This window comes from Oncorhynchus mykiss, chromosome 11 (assembly GCF_057628025.1).
Source record: "Oncorhynchus mykiss isolate SJ-2025 chromosome 11, ASM5762802v1, whole genome shotgun sequence".
NCBI classification, from domain to species: domain Eukaryota; kingdom Metazoa; phylum Chordata; class Actinopteri; order Salmoniformes; family Salmonidae; genus Oncorhynchus; species Oncorhynchus mykiss.
Window position 1 is genome coordinate 12,392,041 of NC_143032.1, and position 12,781 is coordinate 12,404,821.

Consider the following 12,781-nt stretch of genomic DNA (forward strand, 5'->3'; position numbering starts at 1 on the left):
ACCATATGAACTTTAGCTCAAATACAACCTCATTCAAACTGTTTTAGATTAAGGAAAACATGGGTTTTCAAAACATACATTGCACATATTGTTACACAATAAATGCCAAATTGTCCCTTAAACCTGACTCCATATGCACAAGTGAAGCCCATATGGACATATTATTTTGACAGCTATAAGCATTCTGGGTAAAACTCCACCTTGCCTCCTTAGGTAAAGATACATCCAGATTGTTGCACCTGACAAGTAGTCTCAGATATCCACTAGTGCATATGGAGTAAGTTTTAAAACAAAGCAGGTTTTTTTAAAACAGGAATTGACAATGTCTCTTATGACTTCACCTTACAAAGAGCATAATGTAAACTGTAGGTCCTATAACACCTAGCAACTAGCTGTTCGGCTTACTGAGTAGGGTTTAGACCACAGTTTGTGAGTGGCCCTTTGAGAGTTCTCATAGATATCTTTAGATATCTCTGAAAACAAGTAACGTCATCTTTAGAGCTTAGACCCGTGGGGACGTCCTGAGATCATCAAGTTCCAAGACTACTTTTTGGAACACCTCAAAGGTATATTTCACTGAGATGGCTTCAGTGATGTCTCACTAAAATGGCTTCAGTGATGTCTCACTAAAATGGCTTCAGTGATGTCTCACTGAAATGGCTTCAGTGATGTCTCACTAAAATGGCTTCAGTGATGTCTCACTGAAATGGCTTCAGTAAAAAACCTTTGCCTTGTATTCTGTGATAAGGTCTTCAACCCTCTTGCAGAGGTGTATGATCAAGCCAAGGATCACACTGTCTCTTCTTTCCTGGATGGTGTTACACTGTAATATGATGTTATACAAATAATTGCATTTAATACAGGCAAATAAATGCACAATGGGATATTTTTTTAGACCAGAGGAAAGAGTACTTCCTACTGGCCCTCCAACACCACTTCCAGCAGCATCTGGTCTCCCATCCAGGAACTGACCAGGACCAACCCTGCTTAGCTTCAGAAGCAAGCCAGCAGTGGTGTGCGGGGTGGTATGCTGCTGGCCAAGGTTGTTACCTAATATTTCAGGCAAATATGGTGCTTCAGGGTTACCTTGGCCAAAAGCGTATGCTGTTAGTGGGTAGATGTCTGCCAACTCCTTTTGCTGAATGACCTTAAGCTTCTGTGTGGATTCCAGCTCAAACCCCCTAAAGTGCTCATTATACCAAGCATTCTGACACTTGGCAATAAAAGCGAGTTCACCATGAACAACGATCATTAGAAGTATTTCAACAAAGTCTGGTAGACCTCCAGTAGATCCGTAGGTTAGGATCATTCCAACCGAGTAGTTGGTACCATTGCAGGAAAGTGTGTTTGCCATCTGAACAAAAGTCTCATCTAGAAAATAAAATTGTACCGCTTCCTTTGTCATCCTTTAACATCTCCAAAGCAACAGTGGACAGCTTTGTGGCAGATAGGGCAGGCTTGACAAGATTGGTGCCATGCAGATGGTATGCAAGCATTAGTTAATGCTTAACTGCAAGTGCCAGCAAAATGTTTCGAAAGCTGTCGGTCTGTCGAACAATACGTTTAAAGAATCTGTGTTTAGTTTCAAATCGCATAGTCCAAAAAACTATAAGGTGTCCACATGCCTTCATCAGCTGCGGGTAGTGTTCATTGAAATGTTTCAGGATAAGACTACCCTGAGGAAAAACCTCTAAGAATCTATGCCTGTGCTTGGATATCTTGCTGTCAAGGTACCAAATTGATTGTTCTGTGTAAATTGGCGAAACCACAAGTTCAACAATATCTTTGAGGTCCATAAGAATTTCCCATGATGATTCACCTACAGGGATTTTAGTTCCTATAATGAATGGAAGCAGATGCAGTATGCACCAGTTTTCATGAACATTTCCTCCAATAGTTATTTTCCTTGGATTCATCAAGTCAAGAGGAATTGATTTTGGGCAGTCAGTTTTATCACTCCACTTACAGGGGAACTGTGTGATAAGATTGTTGAGTTCCAACAGAGTAAAATATTTATTCTTGATTAAAACCTTTAAGCACAGTGCCAGTTCCAGAGGCAGGATTCCCTCAAAAAGTCATGCAGCACATCTGATGGATAGCCAGACAGCACGTCAAAATGTTTCAGTTTTTCAGTCAAAGCACATTGCTTTTTCACATCATAGCAATGTATTTAGGTGGAACTTTCTAAAACTGTCTGTATTTGTTCAGAATGTTGGTGCTTTGTTCTGGGTTGGAATGCCCCAGTTCTCACTTCTTTTACCTGAATCTCAGACAGCTCAGCCGAACAGAACTTGCAGACATGCGTTGCACTAAAACTCTACAAATCCACCAATAGAGTGGGCTCCAAGATTATCTGCCACCAAACAAACAAATGTGCCCTTCAGTATCTTTCCCAGCACAGGAATTCAAAGTTATTCTTCCTCCAATTGTGCAAGATCTTTTAAAAGTGGCTCTAGCACCTTCCCATATCCGTATGTTTTAACATCAACAGCCTTGCAGAGAACAGCTAAGTAAATAGACTTGAGTGTGGACCTAAACATTTGCCAACACCCAATAGACTCCTGGGATATTGTGCTTTTCGCGGGATGTTCCAAGGGGATTGCACACTTCAAAATCATCAACATAGAGAAGTAAAGATAGGGTTAAGTCATCTCCTGATAAACAGTCATTTTCTTTGAAATGTGTGCCATCATAAAAAGACTCGTACCAAGAAAAACTTGTAGGCCTTATTTTTAAAGCTTTCTCCTGAAAATTCTTGTTGCTCAATACTTGTAACAGTGACTGCAGAATAGGAACACACTGAAAACTTCTTCCTTTCTTTGCATCAAGTACATATTATACCCGCTTCACCACAGAAAGGTTTTTCTTAAACTGCTTCCTCTTGTACAGTGTGGCGGGGGGAGCAAATATTAAATTGCAACGGCACCGTTCTACTGCCCCTAGGGGCCTGTAGGGGCCTGTTACCCCATAGTAGGCGGGGCCGAGTTGCCCCCAACAAACTCATCCAACATATTACTACTCAAAAATTATCTACATTTTTCTCTGTAAACAAGTGGATTATTTCTCTTAAGGCTTTCCTACTTGTATATTTAAAAGACAATTATAGATCTAACTTCATTGGAATATATTTAGAACGAAAAATATATATATTTTTTAAAAAATATATACATTTACCACAAAATCGTTTTGTTTAAATATCTCCAAAAGTTATGATGAACATAGGACATTTTTTGCTGAGCACCAGGGAAAGTGTTGGGGAAATAAGTTGGTGAAATCTAGTTACCCCCTAGTACCCTACCATGTCATTTAGTTTTTTACAACATTAGAAATGTTCATGATAAAATCAAATCTAAATGATTGATGTGACAAAATCCCAGGTGGAGGAAAAATATCTTGTTGTCCATTTTTTATGGTTTCCCTATGTACAGAACTGGCGACTCTTTCAAAAAATCTGTTTCTGCTGAATGTGAAACAATGGATACCTAACTGTTCAATAGTAGACTCTTGAACAGATAAATGGCTTTGTATACAAATAACACGCACACGCACACACATGCACATTATATGATTGTGAACAATGATGCGTGTTCTGCAGGGCTGGTGTCCCCCATCAGAAAGAAGTCGACACACACAGGAAACACTGAAGCGGAGAGAATAGAATAACACACAGACACACACAGACACACAGAGAGAGAGAGAGACTAGCTAACCTACCCTCACTAGGAGGAAGTAGGAATAATCTGAATGTGAGAGACAGGAGACAGCAACTTAATGAAGTCAGTAGAGACAAACTGAGAACAGCAGTTCATCATGACAAGTCTTCGAAGAGTGTTCTTTGGCCTCTCTGGTGAGTTCATCATCATATCTACAAAACATAACATAAAGCTGATTTGAAGAACACTGGACATTGTTGCGGTTGCTAAACACATTTGATTTTCTGTTGCTTCTATTTGACTGTTCTCTGTGCTGAAGCAGCTAGTAACTAAAGGGCAGATCTGTGTCTGATGTGAACTTGTTGTCTCTCTCCAGCTGCTCTGTGGAGTGTATCTATTGCAGAGGAGATCGTAGTATCAGGATATGAGGGAGGAGAAGCAGAGATCAGTTGCTCCTATGGCCATGGGTATGAGAATTACAAAAAGTACCTCTGTAATAGGGGCTGTGGCAACTCTGATATTGTCATTGAAACTCATTTGGGAGTTCACCACACTAAGAAAGGCAGCTTTTCTCTGCATGATGACATAAAGAGAAGAGTCTTCACTGTGAATGTCACTCAACTGACCCTACAGCATGCTGGGATATACTGGTGCGCTGTGAGCAGATATGGGAAAGACATCTATACAGAAATCAGACTGCAAGTAGTCAAAGGTAAGTTCCCTTTTTTATACATGTATTTAAAAAAATCATTTTACAGGAACATCAACACAAATGACGCAGGCACATTTAACAACTTCAAATAAACTCTAAAGACAGTTAGATACAGATGGCATTGACTAAACTCATGACAATTTACCAATGTTTACTGTGTATTTGTATATAATATATCTAAAATCGCTTTGTCCAGCACATCCCTTACAAAATGATTTCACATTAAATTTTCACGTTTTGCACGTAACATTTTATTTCACATGTGAAATTTCCCATATGGATTTTCACGTGATCACGTGTGAATATTTTTCACATGAGATTTTACAGATGATGCCCTGGAAACAGAAATGACTCATTAGGATGTCCCCAGAACATCACAAAATAATCGCAGTGTTTTCAATGTACATATTTGACATACATGATTACATTGTGTGTGTTTATTTATACAGTAATTATTATTCAACCTGGGATTTAAACTTACAACCTCTTGGTTCACGGCATTCTGATATTCCTGCAACGCCACCATGTTTGTGTCAATGACTGATTTTACCTGTATTCCTAGCCTTTGGACTTCAGCTTTGCACAATACACTCAAGAAAAACTATTATATTTATCATAGTGATTCAGGAGTAACATTCAGGAGTAAATTACCAATCTGGCCCTCCTACCATCACGGTCACCTAATCATCCCCAGTTTACAATTGGCTCATTCATCCCCCCCCCCCCATTATCTCCTGTAACTATTCCCCAGGTCGTTGCTGTAAATGAGAATGTGTTCTCAGTCAACTTACCTGGTAAAATAAGGGTTAAATAACATTTTTAACATTTGAAATTTGCAGTTCCACATGCAAGAACATTCACATGTTTTGTTTCATGTTATCTTTACATGCTGTCACATGTTATCAAATTAACTTCACGTAATATTACATGTGAGAAGTGATTACGTGACATTCATGTGGTTTTTCCTGTCATGAATTTGCCCTTTGTGTAATAATGTCTTGGACAAAATGGAATTGAACTGAAATTTGTATCTCATTTGATTGGCAGACTGGTGCTGTGACAACCGTGCCCTCGTCCAGGGCAACAGCCAAGCTTCTGTGTCAGTAAACTGTCCCTACAAGCCTCAGCACAAGGAGAGTCAGAAGTACTTCTGCATAGGGACCCGACCCTCAACATGTCTACAACAGGCTACAGTCACATCCAAGCACAACACTGGGAGGTTCTCTCTCCATGACAACAACGCAGATGGAGTGTTCACCGTGACAATCACTGGGCTGACCCAAAAGGATTCTGGGATGTATTTGTGTGGCATCCGTGTCGATCGAGGTTTGGATGTCTACTCTGTGGTACATCTAGAGGTCAAAGGTGAAAAGTTTTTTCTCGAGCATTTCAGTCATGTGACCCTCACCCCTACCTGTAATCAAATATGATCTATAATATTTGACAAGATAGTTTAGTGGCAGCTCTAACAATGGAAATACATGTCCTCAAAGATGGAAGGCAGACAGGAGGAGGCGAGAATCCGGTGGGACCATTCTAGCCAATGAGAGAGCAGATACCCATGTGAACAACTGGATCAACTCTGATATAAAGTCTGTTTGTTTTTTTCCCGATATAAAGTCCACTTATATCAGCACAACAACCTTACCATTACAGCTTATTCTATCAAATAAGCCTCAGGTAGCAAATTTGAAATAAGAAAATATGTTTGACACTCTCATTGACTTCCGTACAAGAATTCTTATTTTTGTGGATGTATTTTAGGCGGAATACATTTTTTTATTTTCCCAGGCAAGTCAGTTAAGAACAAATTCGTATTTACAATGACAGCCTACCGGGGAACAGTGCCTTGTTCAGGGGCAGAATGACAGATTTGTACCTTGTCAGCTCGGGGATTCAGTCCAGCAACCTTTCGGTTACCTACTGGCCCAATTTTATTTTATTTAACCTTTATTTAACCAGGAAGGGCTTATTGAGATTTAAAATATATGTTTCAAGAGCGTCCTGGCCAAGATAGGCAGCACCAAGTCATGACAAAAATGACAGACAAACAACATGAAAAACTACAAGTTATCTAGTAAAAACCATAGAATTCACAAGAGTATAACAAAATCCAAAACAGCAAATTAAAAACATTGACAGGTCAAGGAATCAGTCTCAACATCATTCATCAGTGATTTAAAAATACCAATCGGGACAAGTTATTCTAGTTTAAAAGTATTTTGTAAGGTGTTCCAAGACGATGGTGCAGAGGACATAAAAGCCCTTTTACCAAATTCAGTTCGGACATTTGGAACAGTTAGCAGGATAATGTCCAGCGAACGAAGAGAGTATCCACCACATTTCTGAACAATAAATATGCCCAAATAAAAAGGTAGTAAACCCAAAATGGCTTGTAAATAAAAGTAAACCAGTGACTGAGCCTACAAGTGACTAGAGAAGGCCAGCCAACCCTGGTATACAAAGTGCAGTGGTGAGTAAGTGTTTTGCAGTTTAAAATAAATCTCAAAGCATCATGGTAAAGGGTGTCAATTCATCTCAAACACTGAGCGGAAGCATTCACATATAAAATATCCCCATAGTCTAGTAAAGGCCAATGGTCTAACCACTAGGCTACCTGTAAACCCTCTCACTTCGCTTATTCCTCTCTGCTGTACCCACTACCTGTTTCATAGCATGAGAATGTGTAGCTCTTATTAAAGGTTTGATTTGATTTTGATCTGAAGGTACTGTATAGTTTATCCAAAAATCTAAGGTTTCTAAAAACCAAGCTCAATCTGGAATGTTATGCTATATGTATGGATTAGAGAGATATCTGCATGTATCAATATCAAATGACTGGGATAGATTATCGAAACTACCCCTTTAATTAACTACACTGAACAAAAATATAAACACAACATGTAAAGTGTGGGTCCCATGTTTCATGAGCTGAAATAAACGATCCCAGATCCCATTAGCGTAAATGAGGGGTTGGTGGGTGGTGGGTGGTGGGTGGGTGGTGGGACACAATGCAGATAACCCGGTTAGCCAATGTGCGGGGGCACTGGTTGGTCGGGCCAATTGAGGTAGTATATACATGAATGTATAGTTAAAGTGACTATGCATATATGAAAAACAGAGAGTAGCAGCAGCGTAAAAGAGGGGTTGGGCACACAATGCAAATAGTCCAGGGAGCCATTTGATTACCTGTTCGGGAGTCTTATGGCTTGGGGGTAAAAACTGTTGAGAAGCTTTTTTGTCATAGACTTGGCAATCCGGTACCGCTTGCCATACGGTAGCAGAGAGAACAGTCTATGACTGGGGTGGCTGGGGACATTGACCATTTTTAGGACCTTCCTCTGACACCGCCTGGTATAGAGGTCCTGGATGGCAGGCAGCTTATCCTCAGTGATGTACTGGGCAGTATGCACTACCCTCTGTAGTGCCTTGCGGTCGGAGGCCGAGCAATTACCGTACCAGGCAGTGATGCAACCAGTTCTCAATGTTGCAGCTGTAGAACCTTTTGAGGATCTGAGGACCCATGCCAAATATTTTTAGTTTCCTGAGGTGGAATAGGCTTTGTCGTGTCCTCTTCACGACTGTCTTAATGTGTTTCGACCATTCTAGTTTGTTGGTGATGTGGACACCAAGGAACTTGAAGTTCTCAACCTGCTCCACTACAGCCCCGTCGATAAGAATGGGGGCGTGCTCGGTCCTCCTTTTCCTGTAGTCCACAATCATCTCCTTAGTCTTGGTTACGTTGAGGGGTAGGTTGTTCTTCTGGGACCACCCGGCCAGGTCTCTGACCTCCTCCCTATAGGCTGTCTCATCGTTGTCTATGACACTGTTGTGTCGTCTGAAAACTTAATGATGGTGTTGGAGTCATGCCTGGCCACGCAGACGTGGGTGTACAGGGTGTACAGGAGGGGACTGAGCATGCACCCCTGAGGGGCTCCAGTGTTGAGGATCAGCATGGCAGATGTGTTGCTACCTACCCTCACCACCTGGGGTCAGCCCGTCAGGAAGTCCAGGATCCAGTTGAAGAGGGAGGTGTTTAGTCCTAGGATCCTTAGCTTAGTCGTGAGCTTTGAGGGTAGTATGGTGTTGAACGCTGAGCTGTAGTCAATGAATAGCATTCTCACATAGGTGTTCCTTTTGTCCAGGTGGGAAAGGGCAGTGTGGAGTGCAATAGAGGTTTTATCATCTGTGGATCTGTTTGGGTGGTATGCAAATTGGAGTGGGTCTAGGGTTTCTGGGATAATGGTGTTGATGTGAGCCACTGCCAGCCTTTCAAAGCACTTCATGGCTACGGACGTGAGTGCTACAAGTCTGTAGTAATTTAGGCAGGTTGCCTAACATTCCTGTTAGTGAGCCTAACATCCCTGTTAGTGAGCATTTCTCATGTGCCAAGATAACCCATCCACCTGACAGATGTGGCATATCAAGAAGCTGATTAAACAGCATGATTATTACACAGGTGCACCTTGTGCTGGGGAAAATAAAAGGTCACTCTAAAATGTGCAGTTTTTTCACAGAGCACAATGTCACAGATGTCTCAAGTTTTGAGGGAGTGTGCAATTGCCATGCTGACTACAGGAATGTCCACCTTAGCTGTTGCCAGAGAATTGAATGTTAATTTCTCTACCATAAGCCACCTCCAACGTTGTTTTAGAGAAATTGGCAGTACGTTCCACAGGCCTAACAACCGTAGACCATGGGTAACCACGCCAGCCCAGGACCTCCACATCCGTCTTTTTCACCTGCTCGATCGTCTGACACCAGCCACCCGGACAGCTGATGAAACAACAGAGGAATTTCTGCACAAACTGTCAGAAACATGTTTGTCATCCTCACCAGCGTCTTGACCTGATTGCAGTTTGGCGTCAAAACCGACTTCAGTGAACAAATGCTCACCTTCGATGGCCACTGGCACGCTGGAGAAGTGTGCTCTTCAGGGATGAATCCCGGTTTCAACTGTACCGGGTAGATGGCAGACAGCGTGTATGGAGTCGTGTGGGTGAGTGGTTTGCTGATATTAACGTTGTGAACAAAGTGACCCCATGGTGGCTCTGGGGTTATGGTATGGGCAGGCATAAGCTACGGTCAACAAACACAATGACATTTTATCAATGGCAATTTGAATGCACAGAGTTACTGTGACGAGATCCTGAGGCCCATTGTCGTGCCATTCATCTGCCGCCATCACCTCATGTTTCTGCATGATGATAGACGGCCCCATGTCGTTAGGAACTGTACACAATTCCTGGAAGATGAAAATGTCCTGCATACTCACCAGACATGTCCCCCATTGAGCATGTTTGTATGCTCTGGATTGACGTGTACGACAGCGTGTTCCAGCAACTTGGCACAGCTATTGAAGATGAGTGGGACAACATTCCACAGGCCACAATCAACAGTCAATGATCAACTCTGTGAAGGAGATGTCGTGCTGCATGAGTTGTGGCCACACCAGATACTGACTGGTTTTCTCATCCACGCCCCTACCTTTTTTAAAGCTATCTGTGACCAACAGATGCATATATGTATTCCCAGTCATGTGAAATTCATAGATTAGGACTTAATTTCATTTATTTCAATTGACAGATTTTCTTATATGAACTGTAACTCAGTAAAACCTTTGAAATTGTTGCGTGTTGCGTTTTAAAAATGTTTCAGTGTAGAATGTTTCACTAGCCATGTATGTACTCCACGGGAGGTTGGTGGCACCTTAATTGTGGAGGACGGGCTTGTGGTAATGACTGGAGCGGATTAATTGGAAGGGTATCAAATACATGGTTTCCACGTGCTTGAAGCTCCGTTCCAGGCATTATTATGAGCGTCCTCCCCTCAGCAGCCTCCACTGATGTACTCATATTGACTGAATTCATATTAGATATTTTCTTATCTCGTTCTGATTTTTCCACAAGAAACAACAACGCCTCTGTCTCCATCTCCAATGACCCTAGTCACCACCGTGACCTCAGTGACCTCTACATCATCATTATCATCAGCATCAACATCATCATCACTAATGCCACCTTCATCAGCAGGCTTCACCAACAGTACAGTAACACTGCATCATTCAGACACTATTCCATTAGAACACTAGCGGTTATAATTTGTGTTGATGTGTTACCTGTTAATTGATGGTAGCTGTGCTTGTTGGTTCCCTGTGTTCTAGGGACTTATGTGTTTATTGCGTTCACTGTGATGACTTTTTCTGTGAGTCTGTTTGTGTTGATGTTGGCACTCATCATAATATACAGATGCAAGAGGATCCAGGGTGAGTAACAATCTCTATTTCTCGTTCTCTATTTTTATCTCTCTCTTTTCTCTCTGTCTCTCTCTCTCTGTCTTTTTCTCTCTCTCTCATTTCTCTCTCTTTTCTCTCTGTTCTTCTCTCTCCTGCTCTCTGTCTGTTCTCTCTCTCTCTTTTCTCTCTCTCTGTCTCTCTCTTTCTCTCTGTTTCTCTCTCTCTATCTCTCTCTCTGTCTCTCTTTCTCTCTGTTTCTCTCTCTCTCTCTCTCTGTCTCTCTCCTCTGCTCTGCTCTCAATTCAATTCAATTCAAGGGCTTTATTGGCATGGGAAACATGTGTTAACATTGCCAAAGCAAGTGAGGTAGATAATATATCAAGTGAATATATAAAGTGAAATAAACAATAAAAATTAACAGTAAATATTACACATACAGAAGTTTCAAAACAATAAAGACATTACAAATGTCATATTATATATATATATATATACAGTGTTTTAACAATGTACAAATGGTTAAAGGACACAAGATAAAATAAATAAGCATAAATATGGGTTGTATTTACAATGGAGTGTGTTCTTCACTGGTTGCCCTTTTCTCGTGGCAACAGGTCACAAATCTTGCTGCTGTGATGGCACACTGTGGAATTTCACCCAGTAGATATGGGAGTTTTTCAAATTTGGATTTGTTTTCGAATTCTTTGTGGATCTGTGTAATCTGAGGGAAATATGTCTCTCTAATATGTTCATACATTGGGCAGGAGGTTAGGAAGTGCAGCTCAGTTTCCACCTCATTTTGTGGGCAGTGAGGAAATATGTCTCTCTAATATGGTCATACATTGGGCAGGAGGTTAGGAAATGCAGCTCAGTTTCCACCTCATTTTGTGGGCAGTGAACACATAGCCTGTCTTCTCTTGAGAGCCATGTCTGCCTCTCTCTATCTCTCTTTTTCCTCTCTCTCTCTCTCTCTCTCTCTCTCTCTCTCTCTCTCTCTCTCTCTCTCTCTCTCTCTCTCTCTCTCTCTATCTCTCTATATCTCTATCTATCTATCTATCTATCTATCTATCTATCTATCTATCTAAGTGTGTATGTTATGTGTTCCACAGGGTCTGCAGAACCACACAGAGAAACAGGGCTGTCTGAGTCGGTGTATGAGGTGAGGGCCTTTTCTCTACTCTGTCCACTCTATACATGCTGCTCTATCCCCAACCTTGATCTGATTACCATCTGCTCCAAAGGCTGACACACTAACCACAGTCTCTACATTCAGTCTTTTGAGTAGATATGCCCATGTAACTTTGTTTCCCCTTTCACTCTCTTTAGGATGTTTATGAGAATACAGAAGCTGTGTGTGTGAATGTGAAACTGGCTTCCTGTAAGAAACAATACTCCACCCAACCTTATGAGGATGTTGATGATGATGACGACGCCCAACAGGAGTCTGTCTATCAAGACATCACACCTTATGACAACATCTATCAAAGCCTCAATATCACTACCACAGACAGACACTGAGTGTGTGTGTGTGTGTGTGTGTGTGTGTGTGTGTGTGTGTGTGTGTGTGTGTGTGTGTGTGTGTGTGTGTGTGTGTGTGTGTGTGTGTGTGTGTGTGTAATAGTAGTAAGGTAGTGCTAGACGATGATGCAGTGGCATATGAGTTTCAGAGGGGGATGCTGTTTTTTTGTCAAATAATAAGAGGAATGGCTGCTCAACTGAGAATAATATTAGACAGGCTGATTGGACATTGAATGTGTGTGATCAGTGAGAACTGACAAGTTACCAAGTTGCTCAGGGGCAGACTGGCCACTTGACATTTCTGGCAAATGCCCGATGGCCTGGTCCATTTTTTGCCTTGTGGCCTGTCATTATCTGGCTAATAATAGGGTCCTCAAGGAAGAAAATGGCCCGGGGGGTTAGAAATGCCAGCGCCGATTTCTGGTCCCAGTCTGCCCCTGCACGCACACACTTTGAACAATTACATGTATTCTGAATTAAACTTATTGAATGCCAATATTGTGTAGTATACCTTGATTAATGGTGAAAGACCTGTCTACTAATTTACTTCAGAGATAATGTGTTTGCTTTTTAGGCTGATATTGTTAAAAATGCTTGTTAAAGAATAACATACATTTTAAAAACAAAATTGCAAGACCGGATGCATTTTTTTTATACTAAAAA

The 12,781-nt window shown here is 41.4% G+C and overlaps 1 protein-coding gene across 1 annotated transcript; it reads left to right on the top strand.

Moving 5' to 3' along the window:
* Positions 1-3,633: 3,633 nt before the first annotated feature.
* On the top strand, positions 3,634-12,746 carry LOC110535283 (polymeric immunoglobulin receptor). Its single transcript, XM_021620187.3, has 7 exons — positions 3,634-3,847; positions 4,030-4,365; positions 5,413-5,730; positions 10,275-10,409; positions 10,529-10,630; positions 11,710-11,759; positions 11,927-12,746. The coding sequence occupies exons 1-7, from the start codon at positions 3,811-3,813 to the stop codon at positions 12,116-12,118; spliced, it is 1,170 nt and encodes a 389-aa protein (XP_021475862.3). The 5' UTR covers positions 3,634-3,810; the 3' UTR covers positions 12,119-12,746.
* The last annotated feature ends 35 nt before the right edge of the window (positions 12,747-12,781 follow it).

Bases quoted from the DNA above. Each gene is read 5' to 3' on its own strand.
- LOC110535283 (XM_021620187.3), top strand. From the start codon at position 3,811: ATGACAAGTCTTCGAAGAGTGTTCTTTGGCCTCTCTG. The intron at 10,410-10,528 runs GTACAGTAACAC...CCTGTGTTCTAG, and splicing joins ATCAGCAGGCTTCACCAACA to GGACTTATGTGTTTATTGCG. The intron at 10,631-11,709 runs GTGAGTAACAAT...TGTGTTCCACAG, and splicing joins CAGATGCAAGAGGATCCAGG to GGTCTGCAGAACCACACAGA.